The 20,354-nt window shown below is 39.0% G+C and overlaps 2 protein-coding genes across 9 annotated transcripts in view; one reads left to right on the top strand and one right to left on the bottom strand.

Moving 5' to 3' along the window:
* Positions 1-17,395, top strand: part of NR5A2 (nuclear receptor subfamily 5 group A member 2) — a 91,791-nt gene extending 74,396 nt beyond the window's left edge. For all 7 annotated transcript variants that reach the window (XM_071751030.1, XM_071751031.1, XM_071751033.1 and 4 more), the window contains one exon: positions 14,144-17,395. In XM_071751030.1, coding sequence (XP_071607131.1) covers positions 14,144-14,391 — 248 coding nt within the window. In that variant the 3' untranslated portion in view covers positions 14,392-17,395. The remainder of the gene's footprint in view (positions 1-14,143) is intronic.
* KIF14 (kinesin family member 14) overlaps positions 1-20,354 on the bottom strand; it is a 238,734-nt gene that overhangs the window by 73,501 nt on the left and 144,879 nt on the right. The window lies entirely within an intron of this gene.

Raw genomic sequence — 20,354 nt, 5'->3', positions numbered from 1 at the left:
AAAAGGATCTGTGAGATCTGCAAGATGGGAGAAGAGGGGCAGAGAAGTCAGTAGGGGAGGTATCTGGCAGTATCTGGTCAGAGCAGGAGCCAGGAGCTGTCAGTGAAACCATGGGACAGCAGTGACGTGGATCAGAGGAACAGAGAGAGGCCAGAGGGCTTGAGCTAGGAAAGGAGTGAAAAAAAGCATAGGGAAAAGGTCAGGAAGGAAAGAGAAACCATGGAACTGTGATCAAAGCCAAGACAGAGGTGGATAGGAAGGAAAAAGAAGCAAACAGGAAAGAAACAATGAAGGAAAATTCAGAAACAAACTTTATGGCCCAGCTTTGAATGCAGCTGTGATCTTTAACTGGGAAGCAGAGGAGGACTATGTGGAAACACTTTCCCAAGCTCCTTGTATGGAGTGCTTCCGGATGACTTCTGCTGGCAGGAAGAGGGAAGAGACTGAAAATTGCAACTCCTTAGGCTCTGGCAAAGATGCTGCCAAGATGGGATGAACCTCATGGAGCAGGGGTTCCCTGTATTGATCTGGTTCTGTGCAGAGCCAGTGAAGGATAGGACAAACTGAAAGAGCGAGCCCCAAAACAGTCACTGTGGCTTGTAAAAGTTTTATCTGAAAACTAAAACATGGCTGTCCTCCTTAAAAAATTCTACTTTATAAGATTATTCAAAGATTAATAAGGAAAATCCTACATTTAACATAATCTCCAGTAATGACAGACTTTTTGCACAACACCTCTGCTTGCCAGGTGAAGAGAAGTTTCATGTAAAGAAAGAGAAATAATTCAACATCAGAATGGGGAATGACACTACAACAGCATCTTTCCTCTCTCCCAAAACCAAAAGTTGTAATATAGATCAGTGAACTGCTCGGGACAAGACAGATGATCCTATCCAGCCTTTCACTGGGGGAAAGCTTATAGCCTTAGCAGAATAACAGTCTGAGGCAGACTACGTGGATGGCAGCTTAAGAAAGTCTTTTCCCCTTACTTAAGTTCCTCTTTTGTGGGAGATATTTGGCTTTAGAGAATGGAGTCACCCGTCCCACATCTGCTGGAAAACAGCATTGCATGCTGAAGGTACCAGAGAGGAACCTTGCTAAGAGGTTACTGTGGGAGTGGTGTCAACTAGACTGCACACAGTGCTCCCACTGGCCAGCTCTTACCTGTTTTTCTTCCTCCCTTTCTGTTTTGAGACAGGGAAAAAAGACCCTCACAGTTAATTAAAACCATAGATACAACAGAGGTAAGCCAGGGAGTAAAGAGGGAACAAAGCAATTAAGAACATCCATGCTAAAAATTCACTAGGAATACGGTAAAATTCAGAGATTGCTGTGCCCCTCAAGAATGCAGCAGAGAGAAGCAGACACTTAAAAGAACTTCCAATTACTTACGTGCCTTTGGATCCCTTTCAGGATGCTGTGGAACTGGAAACAGCCGTGTTGAATGTATTTTCTCAGCATTTGCCTTTCTTAAGAAAGCACCTCCAATACTTGGATCTCAAAAATAATCAACTTCTTTGTGTTTCCTTTTCAAGTAACTGCAGACTTTTGCAAGTTAAAAAATCAATGGCAACATCTCGTCCTCTTTTTATGGTTTTTTTTTTGGACAAAAACCTTCCATGCTCTTCTCTGAAAGGAAAAAAATAATTTCCTAAAACCTTTAAGAATTAGTCTAAGGGATATTCAAACCACTCTTTCTCCCTCCTTCTGCAGTAACACATAAAATGAATTCCACCACAACAAAACAACCTAGCTCATGGAAACCATTATTTTGAAGATGAAACATTGTGTTGTGTGCTTTACCACTATTATGGGCAGTCAGTCTGTTAGAACATATTGGGCGATTATAGGGCAGTCTTTTCAGAGAAAGCCATGGGTTTCAAGTTAGCAGTAACCATCTATCAATTCTTGAGATTATTCCATGATTTACTGTCACAGCATCATGTATTCTCTGATTTTCTGCCTGCTGTGAAACATTGTGCTTTCCTTTTCTATTGATGTATCAACTATAATAGTTACAAGCCACTACAGAAAAATCAATAGCCAACTTTCATTACTGTGAACATAAAGAGTACCATGCTGTGAGAGCACCTAGCTGTTAAATAGTCACCAGCAGTAAGGTACACTACAAACATCTGTTATTTTAGTCTAAATGAAGAATGTCTGAATTTGAAACATCAAATATCTAAGATTTTTTACACCATTGGATTCCATGTCAAGTTTTTCCAGTGTGATTTTTTTTTCCAGGTGTCAGGCTTGATTTTCTCTGCTAGGATTTCTTCTTTTTTAAACCTGAAGCTGACACAGGATATTAATATAAAATTAAATAAAGTATTGCTGGGCTTTGCTTACTCTAAGTTCACTAGGCTTGGTTGGACAGAAGTGGTAAGATTTGTTTTAATCTTTGATGAACTACTCTGTATCCTACTAGTCAAAGTAAGCTGACTGATTCAAGTGAAGAGACCAATAACCTCTGTGTTAAAGACACAGATAGAACAGAAGTGAAAGGTACTACAGTAATACAGTCTGCAGACTCAGGAACACTACTAGGACTCTGCACTAGGAAATGCCCTGAGCTGCTTTTCAACTCACAGTTTTGAAAAAATATTGTTATTTTTTTGTTTGAATATATTTGTCTCTGAGAACACATTAACCTCCAGTTAGTGAATGTAAGCAATGAATCACAAGAACAAGAGTAAACATGTGAGTGTAGTGCCTAGAATGTTGTCCAGGGCATTTGGCTTTTTAGGCCACATCCCCAGAAATTGGGTAGCAGTCCCTGGGGGGTGGGCAGGTCAGGAGTCAGTAGTTTCTGCTGCAGGAGTCAGTAGTTTCTTTGGCATCTTGAGACTATGGAGATTTACAGCTATAAAGGCACTGTTGCTGAATACTTCAGATGTGAAAGTCTGTGCATTTCCATGAAACTAAAGCATGAGGATGTATCTGTGTACTTAGATGAATTGTATCCTGCCAAGTCCATCTCACACTGTCTGCTGTGCCCACAAGGCTACAGAAAGCACTATTTCTTGGCCTGGTCATAATTTTCAGGAAAAGTAACCTTAAAAGAAACCCAAATTGCTTTTACAATTACAGTTTTCATAGCAGTAACTCATATAGCTTTTATCATAAAATGAAAAAACAGGCAAATTTTATTCCAAATGGCTATTCCCAGTTCTTTCTGTAAATATACTTACAGGTGGGGAAACACCCCTGCTTTGAGATCTATCAGTGAGATCTACCTAGACCTGACCTTAGTCCACTGAGTGCTGATTTTTGTGGGAGTGGACCTAGAATTCAAGTTCCTTTCAGTTCCTGAGCAATAAAAGCAAAATGCACAGTGTGATTCAATAAAGCACTGAGGGACTCAGCAGAGCATTGCTGGGACTCCGAGGTCACTGGTGGGGACAGGACAGAAAAGGGCAGAAAAAGTGCAAACCTCAGTTTGCAGGAGGCAAATTTCTCTGCAGCCCATCACAGCAGGCACTGCTCAGTGCTAGAGGGGTGCTCTGCTCCCTTCCCTCATCTGCCATGGAGCATCAGGAGAGAAAAAAGTACCCCTCTCCCTCTGCAGGGAACATGAGGGGTTTGGGCACTGTGTTAGGGGCAGTTCCAGCCAGAGAACAACAGGGATCTGGAGCCCCTTAACTCATGCTCCTTATGTTAAGCCTATGTCTGTTCCTGTGGAAACATCTCATCTATCTCTAACCAAATATTTGACCAAATCTGGAATTTACCAGATTTTTTTCTTATTTCTGCCATTCCTGACCGAGCAATAGAAATGTGAGAAATGTGCTGAGACATGACCTTATCTGAGAGCCTTCAGTCCTTTCTGATCAGGGCGACTTGCCAAGAAATCAGAGGTAGCTGAGAAATAAAACTCTTCTAAGAGCCTTATATTTGTAATGCAGGTGCTACAGTATTTCTCCTATGCCACACTTTTCTACTCTAAATGATGAGTAACCACATTGCCAGAGGGATTTTCAGGTGGGCTTTGCTTTGGCTTTTGTATTTGTATGCTTAGAAGCATTAGCAATGCAAAGAACACTCTTATAATAGTAAGGTCTTGGGAAAAGAGTGCAAAGGCTGACACACATCTGGATGCCCCTCCAGGGTTTTCTCTGTGCCAGCAGTGACACTTGCAGCGTGCCATGTAGTTGCAGATGTCCCCATTTGGGCTTCTGGCACTCTCATTGGCCAAAACACTTCCCCAACTAAGTGCTGGCATATGTCACAGGAAAAAATGAAATCTGCAACTTCCACTCAGATCAAGAGACAATGTCAAAAACAATAAGGTAAAGAAAGAGGGAAAATAATTTTTTTTAAATGTCTGAAAGATGAATGATTGTCTCACACTAAGCCTTGTCTTAAAACAGTGAAAGACTTAAAACTCTGAATAATTTGTCAATTAAGTTGGCAAAAATTCCTATCAAATTATTACACCTCATAGATTCACATACCACTAAAATACCTTTGCTTAACTATATTTCCTTCTTTTAGAGAAAATATATTTTTAAATAATTTTTGCTCCTTTGGATCTAAACAAAAAGATAAAGCCAAACAAAATTCACCAAGTAATAAAGAAGTGGTATAAAGTTCTATGCTTAACTGGAGACCCCTCTAATGATATAACTGGCTGATCTGATATTTTTAATCGAGTTGAAGAAAGTTTGAAATATAATAATTAAATGCAAATACAGTCCTGATCCCAAAGACCAGAAGAATGCCTTTAAGCTAGTATTTATAACAAGAGCTATTCGACTGAGCTCTCTTGTAAATTTTATCATACCTCAGGCAGTTTTCCTCAGTCGATTAGCTGGAAAGCTGAATATATCCTGAGGCAAACCAGACATCTAGTACAGGCTAAATTCAACTACCGGAGCTTAAATTGGGCTTAATATATCCCCACTTGGATCTGCCTGTTTAATTCTCTTTCATATGATAACGTTGGTTTATTCATAGTCTGGACTTGCCACCTGAACAAACTGTACCTCATATCTTATTCTAATGGAATAGGAAAACTTTGCAAAAACCACAAAAGTTCCTCACTGAAAATCAAATGCAAATTTGGGATTAAAACTGTTTTGTAAAGTGACTACAAGATTAGTACAGAGATTTTTCCCCTAAGGAGTACTCCTTTTTATGATCATGCATTTTTTATACTCTGCAGAGACAGATGGGCTTTATAAAAGGATACAACCTGCTACTCAAAAGGGTTTCAGTGACAGCTGCATTTCTAACCTCAGTAGAAATTTATATTCAATATTTTTCCAGAAAATATTTATATTTCTTCTTTTAGGACCATATCACCCCTTGGTGTAGTTCCAGTGGCAGCAGTAGAAATATCTCTGAGATTAATCTGGTCCATTACTTCTATTTTAAACAGTACTTGAGTACTTGGAGGGGGATAGAAAGGGGAAGGAGAGAAAATGTGCAAGCTTCTCATGGGTGCAATCAATCAAATAATTCAGAAAAGTTGCAAATGTCTAAGCAAAAGCAGAGCAAATATTTTTGAGATAAAAGCAAATCTACCTAAAATTTTCATTCCTTTTTTTTTTTTTTTTTAAATGTGCACTTCTAAGCTAAATAATATTGTTTCTCACTCCTTCTATAGTACTGTCTAATATTGCAAGTTGCATATAATAACTTTCTGCTTCAGTTCATAATTTCAAGGATTTTGTATGATGTTCCTATCACCATTCCCTGGAACTTCATAAATATTTATGACATCTTTAACCATTCACATCCTACAAATTGTAGACATTGACAGCCAGTTCCTGTAAAAGACCAACAATCCTGTATTGCTCATGTGCTATAGATGATTAAATTTATGTTTCAGAAATTAACTGGGAAAACCATTTGATTCAATAAATTTACTATTCTGAAATTTTAAACTCTTATCAGAAACCTAGTTTCTGCTTTTATCAAATGTGATGCTATTTTTTATTATTATTTTTGTGATAATAAATTCACCCTATGGCTGTAGATTTGACTTCATTTAAGCACATAGATAGTTTGAAGCCTGCAGTTAGCATGATAAGTTACTAGTTTTCTTACCTGTGCTTATTCCAACTTAATATTCAAAAGACAAACATATAATATGAACCTGGGATTAGGTGAGAAGTTAGGAAAAATGAGTTTTGACTCACTTTCTTGGTTGACCTGTGAGACTTTCACTAAATCACTTCTGCCCCAGCTTATGATCACACGCCAGCACACCCGGGATAGTGGTTACACAATTTTTTCCCTGGAAAAGAGAGACTTGGACTGGGACATTTTTTCTAGGATTGATCTGTCCTTTTCCTTAAGTGTTCACTAGGTCAAGTATACAAACAAGCCTGGAAGCAAGAACCAGAAACCTGTGTCAGGCCAAGCAGATTCCCTTACCACCAGCCTATAAAGACGGGCTATAAATTTGAGCTTAAATCTTTTAGGGTTATTTTTTTCAGTCAGCAGCAGAGCTTAAACTCAGAGACTAGAGCTCACCTTTGCTGAGAACAGCCCGTAGGTAGGTTAGCAGTAGCTACAAACCCCCTCTGGTGAGGTGGGAGACTCCAGTCGTTGGGGGAAGTTCCTAGAAGGCACAACAGAGCAAGCACTGTTCAAATTCCAGCTCCTCTGTCATGTCTTTAAAAAAAGCAGCATCTACTCTCTTACCTGAAACCTAATCCTACCAGTGAACACTAAACAAGGATTAAAATACATACAGAATGAGCCTCCAGGCAATAGACAGGCTTCCCTCAGTCCCAGATGAGCAAGAGAGAAGCAACAGGTTGAATTGCTCACCCAGCAGGAGTAAGTCTGGGACATCAGCTTGGGCATAACTCCAGGCACAGAGGAAGCTCCAGAAAAGTGAAAGAAAGTGAGCAGGTCCTGGAGCTTAGGCCTGGCAAAGATGAAGCACCAGAAGTGGAAGCACTCTGCTTGACTTGGTAGCTGTGGTCTGTTCCAGCATCTCCTGAGCTGAGCCATAATTTCATCAAGTAGTTCTTCTAACTGGTTCTCCACACCTGGGGTTGTGGGGCCGTACCTGGCCATGCTTTTCCCTCCTCAGGCTCAGCAGACTGGGCTTTATTGTAGGGTTTGGCTGGCTGTGGAGTTTCAGTCAGGAGCTGTGAGCAACTCTTAGTCCATAGATGTAGCGAAATGAGGCAACCAGGTGGCACTAATTGCCAGGTAGTGGATCTTCTTACCCGACTCCTTGGGTTTTCTGCTAATGCTGGTTTGCACCAGACTGGCTCCCTTTCTTCTGATTTGTCTGAGCATGGGCCAGATCGAGGTCTATGGCCACATTCTCCACCAGATGTAGCAAGACGAACCTCTTTTAGGGCACGGTGCTCCAAGGTCCAACCAGGTGTTCCAGGAGAAACTCACAAATAGTGCTGAGTCTGATGCTCTCAGGGCTGACCAGCCTGGATCGGTGCTACTGCTCCAAAAGTGGCCTCCCCTCTGGCTTCCCCAGGTGTGAGCTTTATTGGCCCCCTAATCCTGCTCATGCTCAGTAGGGGCCCGCCCTAATCAGGCACAGGTGGGCTTCACACAAGCTCATGCCCACTACCTGGCAATTAGTGCCACCTGGTTGCCTCAATTCACTACACATAGAAGCCTGGCAGGATCTTGTGTTATCGTGTTTCAGCAACCACCATATCACCTATGTCTCATTTACAAGTAATCAGGATGTTGGTTCCTGGGGTGCCAGGACAAGAAGCAGGTGGGGATTTTGTTTGTTTAACTTTTAGGTCAGTAAATTCATCCTGAGCTGTTGAAAATTAAGTGGGTTTATTTTCCTGAGTGATGACTCAGTAATTACAGCAGTCATAAAGACTTGAGAGATCAGATTAGGCTTTGCCCTTCATCTTTACGGGGGCTGCAAGAAAAGAAACAACTGAAATTTAGTAAAATAGATTCACAGCTGCACAAGGAGAGGAATCTGGCTTATTTCCTTATATCTCCTCTTTCACTGCAGAGCTAACAGCAGCAAATACAATTATAGAAGCCTTCACAAAAGGCAAGGAGCACAAGGTTTTATTCTCAGTAAGAATGTGGCATTTTACAATAATTTTGGAGTAGAAAAATACACTTAAATTTTTAAAATATCCAACCACTATAAAACAACCCCAAAATATGTTTTAGTTGACTCTGAATTGTTCTGAAAGAAACCAAAGGTCTGTCAAGATTGAATACTTAAGGGATGAAATAGGATTTGGACTAAGAATGACAGCTTTTTCTCTTGTAAGCATCTCATTCTCATTTTAAAAAACATATAATTTTGCCCAGTACTCAGATGTAAATAAAATATTTTGCTATAGAAGAACTGAATCTAGATTTTTTTAAACAATGTACATTGCACATTATCTGGTGTTACTTTCAACTGAAAATGAAAATTACTTTATGACCCTAATAAACAGTCAGAGATTGATCCTTGCACTGTTACAGATAGCTTAGCCACTGGCAAAAAAGAAACCACCTAAAGACCAAAAAAGTTTTCTATGCATTTAGTTTTGGGTTGTGTGTCTTAAGAAAATAAAAGTGGTTTCTGTTGTTATAATGCAAAAGTTTTTCAAGGTTTGGAAAATGCTAAATATAGTGCCTTACCACTGATTAACAAACACATCGATCATAAATTGTTTCCCATGGCTTCTAAGTAAATAATATTCAGCACATCCCTTCTGTAATAAAACTGGGGGGAATTTTGCAGTAAGGAGCTTATCTTTATGATAAATCTTCCTTCATTATAGCATTTTGTCTGTCAAGAAGGCTTAGCTATAGCATGGCATACATCTGCCTTCATGACATGTGCTATATGGAGCTGCCGTTGTTGCCATTAGTTTCTATGAAGGAGAATTGTGGGTAATTTCCAGAGATTGCCACTTTATCAACCATTACTACTCTTGCCCTCCAAAAATTTTTTATCACATGTCAAAATCTACTTGTATTTTAAGTCCTGTGACCCAGAGGATTTGCAATGCTAGCACAGAGTGGGCAAAATCTAGGAAAAGGCTGTGTTTAAATGAAAGGCGACTTGGATAATCACCTCCATCCTGGGTGTTCCCCTTCTTTGAACTGTTCTGGGGGAAAAGGTTCCATCATCAGCATTAATATATTTGTACATTGATACAATGTATTGTTCCTTGATAGGACAGTGTGCTTCTAAACCGAGGCAATGCTGCTCCTTAGATCACACAGTCTGGCTGGAAAAAACAGAAACCCCCTTGAGGATGAGCCTGAAAGCCTTCCTGGCCAAAGATACCATCACGAGAATTTGGAAGACATCAGATCTTACCTCCGTGTTTAACATTCACTTCAAAAAGCTCCTAAGCTTTGGGACCAGTTGAGTTTTAATGAAGTCCTTACATGCTGGGGCTGGTCAGCCCATTCAGGGTGAGGAAGCTCAGCCCTGGGCTGGTATTGCATCCTATCGTTTGGAGTATTTGTGAGGTCGTTTCCAGCTTTATGAAAGTGAGAACTTTCTCCCCATGGAGAAGCTTAAACACAATCTTATTTTTTCCTTGCAATACGAGGACTTGCATAATGGTGCAAAATGGTGTAAAAAAGTGCTGCAGAGAGGCAGCCAAGCTGTATGTGCACGCTCCTCTTTGTCACTACATGTAGAAAGAGTGCCTGATAAAAGTGCCTGGCTTTCTTTGGGAAATATTTACGCTGATCCTAAGGATTACTATTTGTCAAATTTAAATCTCTCATTCTGTTTCATTTTTCTTTTCAAAATTCCCAGACCAAGGGAAGCTCTCTACAGATTAGCAGACCACCAAATCTTCAGTATTTCATGTCTGGAATATGAGAGGGAGAAAAGCACTCTGAAAGCTAAATATTTTCCCCCTCTAAAGACCAGACCCATTTTTGAGGAAAATATGCAAAAGTGTTCTCCTCAGGCTGAACGTTGTATGCAGTTTCAGCTTAATGCGCAGCTTTTAGAGCAGATGTAGAAAATAATCAAAATGGGGGGATTTCTGGGAATACTGGCAGATCTTTACTGTGACTGCAGAGCTGATCCTGACACACTATAATACTGTTTTTGTCTTAATCGTCAAAAGTAAGCCATAGAGAAGAAAAATTCTTTGTTTGACAGAAAAGCAATTGCTATTTCTTGTAAAACATATAATATATTCCAGAAGACCTAAGGGTTTACTTTCCAATAAGGATAGAAAAAGATGTGCGCCCCACTGTGAGCTCACAGTAAGGCTGTTTCATGTAAAAAGTTGGTAATTAGTCCCTGAGTGAATAAAGTAGAAGAGATACAAGACTGATACTTACTGTAGCAACACAAAACATTTTTTCTAGCTGCTAGGATTTAAAGGGTGGGTTGGTGGGAGGGGGGGGACTTATTCCTATTCATTTAATTTACAAGCATCTAAACCTTGGAAAATGATTTCTTGCATTAAGCTTAAACATGTGTACTTGAAATTGTTACCAACCCATGTGAAGATTGATAAGAGACATTCCAATTCTAAAAAGCAAACAGAAATGAAGAATTATATGAAAGCATAAAAGACTGTTGTGCTGTACACATCAGCAGCAGATTTCATGCTCATTTTACACCACTGTCTTTACACCATTGCAGACTTACAATGGCATTGCTTGATGTTCCACCAAATTAACTCACTAGCATTCAAAAGATCTTTATCAAAAGGGAAATACTTAGAAAACTAAATCATATACCTTTAGCCAGAGTTCTATAATAAATACCAAGAACAAAAACAAACACAAACCACAGGAAAATCATCTGCCTACAAACCAAAGTAATAATATAATAACACACGTGTAACCATCAGCTAAATATTAAGTACCAGAAGTGAAAACTGCACAGTATTTGTTCTACCAGCAGAACTTGCAGCTACTGGAAATAACAGTATTTACGTATTTTCCTTTGTTATTATTCATTTTTATTAGAGATGGAGTTTGGAATTTCCTCTCAAAAATAACTTCATAATTTATATTGCAACTATGTGTTTGCCAAACCTTTTTCAGCAATATACAGTATATACAAGAGCTTGAAACACGACAGTGGAACTTTACACAGTAGTCTCAGCACATATCCCTCGACTTCTATCTCTTCAGTTTGTTTTGTTTGCTTTATTGCAGCATTTATTGTGAATGTATATGAGATGAGAGCACTTACCAAAAGTCATAACCAAAAATCATGGTTATTTCATGGAGACTCACTCCAAAATACATAACTGGTCATTAGGTTCCCTCTATATCCCCACAGTTACGACTGCAGTACCAGAGAGGTCTACACACAGATTGATTCTGTAATGATGCCCTAAAAGGAATCATTTGGACTATGAGTATCTCATGCAGTATAGAAACAGACAGGAAAATTCTACATAGTTTTACTGGTTAACCAATAACATCTTGTTTACAAGCACTGAGCCTCACCACAAATATCAAGAATTTGTGTAGAGCAAATACATTAAAAGCATTTCCTCAGGCTGAGTATGGTAGAGAAGCCTCAGAACTACTTTTTGTTTACTGGTAGTAACTTGTTTTTACATCTGACTTCAGTGCTTATGTTGCCACAGAGGGGTATTTGAAGAGGTGCCCACTGAGAGGAGGGGAAAAAAACACAACACAGACCTTCTTCCCCTGTAGTTCTGTAACCTGGGTGCAGTTCCAGCCAGACTACAAAGCTGATGAGCATACAGGAACATCTCTGTGGTGCAGAAGCCTCCAATCCTGTATATGGGGACAGTATAGATGAAATATTATGCCTCCTTTTTGACTAGGAGTATGATATCAATACAGTTGAATTATAAAAATAATAAAAAATTTATACTAGAAATGTATAAAATTTTCAATTGTATAAATAGAATATTACTTATAAAACACATCATATAAAACTCTCTATAAAGCATCCATTTAATTCACCCCTTTTGCAGGATTTTTGTTTTTATATTGCAATTCTCATGTTTTGTTTCTTCTTGATCTTTGATGCGTAAAGTTATTTTAAACAGGAGAAAAAAAGTTCAAAATACTGATTCTGAAATCATTACACATTTTATCTTGCTGATTAACACAGCTTAATCTCCAGCAAGGTCTCTGTTTCTGTGGGAGTTTCTTACACTTAAACAGTTCATTCATGATTGCAGTTTGCATCTGAAAGGAATCTATTTAAAAATAATTGTTACTCTTCCTTTCTTAAGTAATATGCCTAGGACACCCAATTTTTAACCCAGGGTATACTTGCTACAGAATACCTTGGGAGTTTTATCTAAGTACATAAAAAAATCAACAGCTACATTTTGTGTGAGAAAATGTCCAGTGTGATAGATGAAAACATGATTATCCAAAGATCTCCAGAGACACTGGCAAAAAGTCTTTGGATAAATGAGTTTGAATAGCTAAGGGACCAGACATAGCAGCTTTGAAGTTTCCAGTGCTCCTCACTCTGGATAGTGGGAAGTTGAGCCTATCTTTGTTGGACAGTTGTCATAAAACCAACATCACAAGCAAGTTTCTTAAGCAGAATTGGGACGGAGGTCATGTCCCCAGCTCCCAAGCACGCAGCACAAATCCAGGAGCTGCTTGCTTCATTTTCACAGTGAAACTGGGACAGGAAAGAGGAATGCAGTAATGACCACAGCAGGAAACGCTCACTCCAGCTCATGCAAGAGCAAACCTGAAGTGCAGCCAGCATGATCCTGCTCAAAGGCTGTAATTCAGGTTCTGGGGGCTGTTCATGCTACCTTGGGCTGCCATCAGGGTCCTTGGCAGCCTTCCTATCCCCCTGTTGTCCTGGAGAAAATGTTTGCCTCCTACAACCACTTCCCTCATGTTCCAGCACACTTATGTGCAGGAACCAGTATTTGCTCTATTTAAAGCACTTCTAGGAAAAGGTGCAGTGAGATCCACTTAACAAAGCCTCCCAGGCTGCTGATGGATTGGGGGACCAATGTGTGTTCCTGTTTTCCAGAGGAAAACACTCATTTCCCTTCCAATCAAAGGCTGGCATTTACAATGCCAAATTCCCCATCTCTCTGCTCCAAGAATATCCACTAAAGAGCAGATTTCTCTTTTTTTCAAAGTGAATTAGCAGCATAGTTATGCTCAGTATTGCCGTGCTTTAGAATCACATCAAACAGTGTTACAGGACTCTACTACTGATGGTATAAATGATCAAACATCAAAACATGTTCTCCCAGCAAGAGCACTTTGATCACTTTATTCTTTCTCCATTATAGGAGCCCTGTTGTTTGCAAGGTTGGGAATAACTTCTGAATTTAGACATGCTGAAAGACAATGCCATCAGAGTAATTTTTACACAGAGAAGCAAATAACGAGCAGATAATTCACTGACCAACATTTCCATGACTTGAACTTGCTGTGTAGGAACAGAAAATAACCAAACAGAGACAGAGTGAACAAACTGTACCTGCCATACTGATGCAAATGACTCTGTTGTCCAATACCAGAAAAAAAAAAAAAAAAATCAGCATGTTGGTTTTCAGAAACCATATTTGGGTTAAAGGGCACCACTCTTATCTGGTATTCCACCCAAAGGACAATTATTTCATTTTATAAAGATCATTAGTCAGTGAAATATATATTTTAGAGAGTTTCTAGTAGGGAAGATTATTTTGGCAGTCACTGGAGTGTACCAGATGGTTCATTAATGTAGGCTAGACAAGTCAAAGGCTTTCAGAATCATTTAGAAAATGTCAAACAGAAACAAGAACCCTGTCACTTTTTATTAGAATTAACTACATCATAACCTGGACACAGACTTCACCTTGGGTCAGAAAAATTAATACAGAATTATATGAATTGTGTAACATACTAGGTTAAAGATAGGGATTCCTCTTGGGACTCATTTGCTAGCAATACATTATGGTCTTCTACTTTAGGAATCCTCAACTTTTTTTTTTTTGTAAGCTATGAAAAGAGCTGACCTTGCTCAGACTCCATTGGTGTCTAATTGATTTGAGGTATATGCAGAATTTCAACAAGACACTATGCTAAAGCTCTTTTGTGATCATTTTCCCAGGAAAGCTGGCAAAAGGGTTTACTGAATATTCAGCAGCTTTTGTCAGGAGGAAAAAAAACCCAGATCCATTTAGTGAAACACAGCCTTCGCAAACAGGAGTTAACGTGCAACTAAATTGTTGTTATCTTTTAAATTTTCATTCAGATGTCAAAAATCTTGAGAATTTCCAGCTTGTGGAAGGTGTTCAGGAACAAGTGAATGCTGCTCTGCTGGACTACACAATGTGCAATTACCCACAGCAAACAGACAAATTTGGGCAGCTTCTCCTGCGACTACCAGAAATCCGGGCCATCAGTATGCAGGCCGAAGAATACCTCTACTACAAACACCTGAATGGGGATGTGCCATGTAACAACCTTCTCATTGAAATGCTGCATGCAAAGAGAGCATAAATTATACCCATTAGAGCTTCTGCTTTCAAGGAAAAAAAAAAGATATTCTGAACTGCTCCAAGCAACACTAATTAAAACATGGTTTTAAGACTTTGCAAAATGGTATAATAATCAAATACTAATAGTAAATAAGTGATGTATCAGGGTATTTGTATTGCAAACTGTGAATCACATGCTACACATCCCCAAAGGAATCTATATAGGACTTTATACTGCAGTGAAGTGAACTTACCCAACATGAAAAAGGACAGAATGATTCTTGTATATTTAACACTGCTGATTGCCAAAATGAAGAAACTTAGGAGAAAATAAAAACTGATCCGTATTATCAAGCTAAGATAGTGGGGAATTTCAGTGCACTAAATTCCTTCACTGTACAGTAGGACTTGTAAGACAGTTCTAATAGATGCAAAACTGCATCTGTAGCTTCTTCTGTCACCCTCCAAGGACCCAACGCTTACTTCTTCTGTGACAAATGATGTGGCATCCATCCAACAATCTGTCAGAGAGAGCTGGCATAGGCCAGGTGCTATGTGGTATCGCCACCAAATCCTAAGAGGCTGGTTTTGACTTCTCAGTCTCTCAGGCCTGCAAGTCACTAATATGAAGAGTCTGTTATCCATTTAGCTTAGCATTTGTACTATGTTCTCAAGTTCATTTTGTCACGTGTTCATGTTCTTCTACCAGGCAGTATCCCTCTTCTACTGCTCCTGTCAGATAGCTATTACATAGCTGAGAGAAGTATTCCAGAACAAATTTACCTGGTGCAGTGGCTAAAATAAGGCTCTGCTGTAGATTCCTGGCCCTTTCCGCATAAAGGAAACGGGGATATTTTAGCCATCACAAACAAATCTTCTTTAGCACTCACAAAAAGAAATGTTTTCTAGAACATCAAATACTGGTGTTAAAAAGCTAAAACTAGAACAAAAAAAGTGCATTTAGCAATTCAAGAAGGGACAAATTAATTGTGTGACCTGATGATGCCGTGGAGTTTATTAAGAAACTGCCTTGAAAATTGCCAGTAATTAGGACATTGAATTTCAGCTCAAACAACCAATGGCTAATGAAAATTTTTAAAGTTAGGTAATGCACACCTTTTACAAAAAGAGAGAAGAGTGATACTGCTATGTCTATGTAGGCCAAAGTCTGCTGCAGAACAAATATTAAAGAAGAACAAACAATTCTCTCTCTGCTGTCCAAATTAAGATATCAGTATTAACAGAGTTAAAAGTCTTGCCTTATTTCTTTATCCTGAAAGGTAACTGTGCAGGTGTGGATCAACAGGTTTAAAATAAAGTATTAATCTCTAACATTAACAAAAACATAGTGTTTACATTCTTTAGGTCCTGTGGGGAAAAAACTGTGATAAAATTGCAGAGCAGTGATTTCCTTATTATTTCTTTTAAATTGGTAATTATTTTACCAGTACTTAATTACTGTATGTCGTGAGACACTAAAATCAATAGGGGTATTTCATTTTGACTATAATTTTTGAGATTATTGGCTGCACAATCACTTATAGAAACTGTATAAAATCCTAATCCTTTAATTTTTTTTTTCATGAAGATTGCTGGCTTTTGAATAGTTTATTTATATTGTATATGATAGTTTCCACTGTAGACAATTATAATGCTAATTTATTGTTCTTTGGTTTCATCTTTTATATAAGACATAGCCAGAATGAAGAAGCCAAATATATGTGTTTACTGTAGCATGTCTTCAAGTTAGTGGAACATAGTTCAGGGACACACAAGGGTCTTTACAAATTAAAATCATTCACTTGATTAAATGTCTGTAAATCTTCATAATCCTAAATGTAGTTTATTTAAATCTATTGTAAATTATGTGAGTTATAGCTTTTTCTGTTTCATGTGAATTTGAAAAGGTGCATTTCTCTTTTTTTTTTTTTTTTTTTCCTACCATTCACACATTGTATACCAAAGACATGAGTTATTACACCTACATTAATACAAAGCACTCTGTTTAAATTGCCTGTATTAATCAGCTCTAATACTCTGTTCATGCATAGGGTACAAACACAGCAAAGTCTGATGCCTGTCTGATACCACAGAACACACTGTTGTACTGTTGTACGGACCAAAAGCAAAGCAAGCACAGCTCCCTAAGCCATCCCACACAGCAGACATGCAAACATCATCAGAACAGCAGCCTTCTCAGCCTTCTCCCTCAAACAAACTAAATAAACAGAAAGTAGGATGCAGGTGGCAACTGACAGTGCCTGTGAAATATGTATATATACATGTAAGAGATAAGCATGGTCATTCCTTCATTCTTGAAAGAAAAACAAAGTATGTTTCAAGTGTTTGCATTCTGTATTTTCTCTCTTTTTTTTTTTTCCTGTTGAAATGCTACGGTGAATTTCACTGAATATTAAAGAAAAAAAGCTTAAAAATGTTGCTAAATGTATTCACAGCACCATAAGCTACATAGAAGACAAAAGAAACAAAATAAGGTGGTAGAAGAAAAGAATTGTCCATAATTTAATGGAAACAACTTCAGATAAGCTAACACATAATTGCCCACATCTGTGGTTCTGAGAATCCCATCAGTTGCCCAAAGTACATGAACAAAACAAACAAACAAAAGAACACACCAAAAATCACCAAAAAACTCCCCCTTCATGTTAATTGTTAACTACTTTGCAACCAGGCATTTACTTCTGACTGCCTTATTGATTACAGGACATATTAGTAAAAGCAGACTAAAATTCAAAGGGTTTGGCTTTGGCTGGTTTATTATAGTTGTTCTGTGTTTGTAAACAGACAATCTGTAAAGTCTATTTGTACTACATATGTTCTGCAGCTGCCTTGGATTTAAATCCATGCAACTCTTAGAATGTGCAGTGAGTTACTTGTTGAAGTTGAAGTTCTCTTACTGTATCGGTGAAATACATATTGTCATGTCAGTTCTTGCCAGAAGTTTCTCATCACCAATGGAATTTTTTTTTTCCCCAGTATTTCAATAAATATTGATATGCCCACGATGATTACTTTATAATTGTCTTTATGATAACATTCCACTGAAATGAAGCACCAGTCAAGTTAGTTACACAGGAGAGGAGAGTGAACTGCAAGAGAAATAAGAAAGCCAAAGAAAATTTGATGCAGAGCAGAAGACACAAATGTGGAGGGTGGCATCTTCAAAAGAGAGCAACACTGAAATTGCCCAGGCTGAAGCAAAATAAATGCAGCTAAACAGACCAGAAAAGCTGAATCTCTAATAAAAAAAAAAAAAAAAAGGAATTTACTAATTAATACCTACAAGTTAATACATTTCATCTTAAACCACACACTTCATTTTCACTTTATGTGTTACCCACAAAGAGTTAAGCAGCCAGAGCATAAGAGGGGGGGAAATGACAGAACCAAAGTCAGGTAACAGGATCCAGCAGTGCTCAGGATAACCTCTTGGCAATGTAAATACTCGGCACGGCCAGGGCCAAAACCACAGCTTCCAACAGGACTGCCAGCAGAGGCTGCCAAGGAGGCAGATGTTACTGCTACTAAAGAAAAATATTTTCCTCAAGTTGCCCTCTGGCTCATGATTGCTGTTTCAAGAGCAGGAGGTGAAGTGGTCCAGGGCAGGTTGTCAGCAGTACCCTACTGTTTTGAGACCAAGTCCACCCCCTTGCCTGAAGTGTCTGGGAGATGAAGAGGGGCTGTTCTCTGAGGTGACAAATGTTAATGTTTCAAGGGGAAAAAACAGGGCTATAATTAGTTAGTTACGAATGCTGCACTTGAACAAAACAAAGCTGGTTCAATGTTTCGATAAAAACAGACTAAACCAAACAGGATTAGCTGGTTTACAAGTAAGGAGAGATTATTTTAACTTTTATAAATCATAACTGAAAACCATATCCCTCCAAGCACTGAACTTTGCATCACACAAAGTGAATGACAGCAGCAGAAAATTTTTCACTGTGTGAACAGTTGGACATAGGAATAATCATCCCAGGGAAGTTGTGGATTCTCCAATACTGGACACTTTTAAGACTCAGCTTGACAAGGTGCTGGGCCATCTCATCTAAACCATGTTCTTACCTAAAAAGGTTGGACAGATAATCTTTGAGGTCCTTTCCAACCTGGCATTCTGTGATTCTGTTTTTGTGTAGGACCTAGGGAAGATTTCAGGGTTGATGTATTTTACATAGTTTTCCTTACAAGACATATATTTTGGGTGATATGTTTAATATATACACTATGCATGTAAATTATGAGGGGATTTATTTTTAACTGAGTTTGACACTAGTTCTGGAACAATCTCCTGTATGTTTTTATTGGAGACATGGAAGTAGTGAGTTCAATGTAACATAGGTCAAGTCAGTACAATACTTAGTGATCTCGACAATTTCCTGGAATGCTGAATAACACTTTTTATTAACCCCTAATTTGAAGCCTGTAGTATAGATAAATCACAGAAGTTTTAAAAATATTTCTACCTCCTTCAGTATAGATACTGTTGTTTCCCAAGGAAGTTCCATATAGGTGCATCTGCTGGAATTGACAATGGCAGACAAAGGCCATTAAACTGACAGCAAGCCAAGAAAATTAGAGATAAATTTTTAGGGGCATCAGGTCCTAGCAGTGTGATGCTGGCATGAGTCTGAATACTTCTGTATCTGTCTAGAAGTTTCAGTTGCATGTAAGCCTGTAGAGAGAAGACTCATTTTATAAGGGCAATTTGCCAGCAATACCAAAATCCTTTGCTAAACAATAAAGGCAGAAGAAGCCCTGACCCTTAGAGGGAGCAGACACATGCCTACCCTGAGGTCAGTGGGTCTGCACTGGAGAGCAGAGGCAGAAAATCTGTTCAGGACATATCAGTGGGACAAGGCAAAGCTTCCCTTCATCAAACATATTTTCCAAACCTCTCATTTTAGGTTCTCTGCAGAACAAAACCCTCTCCAGTTTGCTGACAGTCTTCACGTCTGGTATGCAAGCTGGGACATCTGTAGACTAAGTGAATTTTCACCACTGTCCCAAAAAGGTCCTGACTCTTATTTCCTATTTGCTGTATTTCCCCTTAATCCTAGATTAACTATCAGGTTTATGGCAGCTTCTGCTATGTATGTCTTGTGCACACCCAAGTGGATAACTCAGTGCAAGGTAAAGCAAGATGTTAGTGGAATGCAGACTCCTAATGCTGTCTGTACTTAATTGGTGGCTCAGCTGTAGTGCCCTGATCAGATTGCTGGTGCCCTGCCTTGGTAAGGACCACAGGTTTTAACATTAGTCAATAATAAAATACAAGCTGAAACACACAGAAGAAAAATCCAGTGTTGGATTCACAAATTTGTCCACTCACATCTTGCTCTTCTTAGGCTTCAGGATCAGTAAATTCCCTGAAAAAGGGGGAAATTACTACTTCCTTGAGATGCAGGATCTTAGGGTGCTTCCAGTAATAACAACTGCTTATCATGCCACTGCAAACCAAAACCCTCACAGAGCAAGAGCCTCCCTGTGCAGCATCCATGTCAATCACACTGCAACTGATGCTGCTGAATGTTTGGTGGATACTACCAATCCAAGCTGTCAGCTGCAATTATACAGTAAAACAGGGAATCTACACCAGAGGGAATAAAGTGTGTCTGTGGGAAGGACCCCAAACAAGTCACTGCTTGCACAACAGAAAGTGCTGACGGCCACTCAGTATCTGCTGCATGCCAACAAACACATCCACACACACAACGTGCCACTTGGGAATTCCTAAAGCATTCAAACCCCCAATGCTTCTGTTCCTACACAAAATACTTCAGGAGACACTGCTCCTTGGGGGACCCCAAGCATCAGTCACCAGCACAGCTCAACTCCTGTCTCACAGGGGTGTCTTTCCCACTCCCACAAGCAAGAGTGTGGGTGCAGAGTAACAGCCTTGGTGCAGAGTGAGGCACCCTTTCTAATCAGAGCTATGGTGTTTATATCTTGCACTGCACCACGACAGCT

The sequence above is a fragment of the Heliangelus exortis genome, chromosome 8 (assembly GCF_036169615.1).
Source record: "Heliangelus exortis chromosome 8, bHelExo1.hap1, whole genome shotgun sequence".
Lineage (NCBI taxonomy): Eukaryota > Metazoa > Chordata > Aves > Apodiformes > Trochilidae > Heliangelus > Heliangelus exortis.
This window is presented reverse-complemented; position numbering and strand designations above follow the sequence as displayed.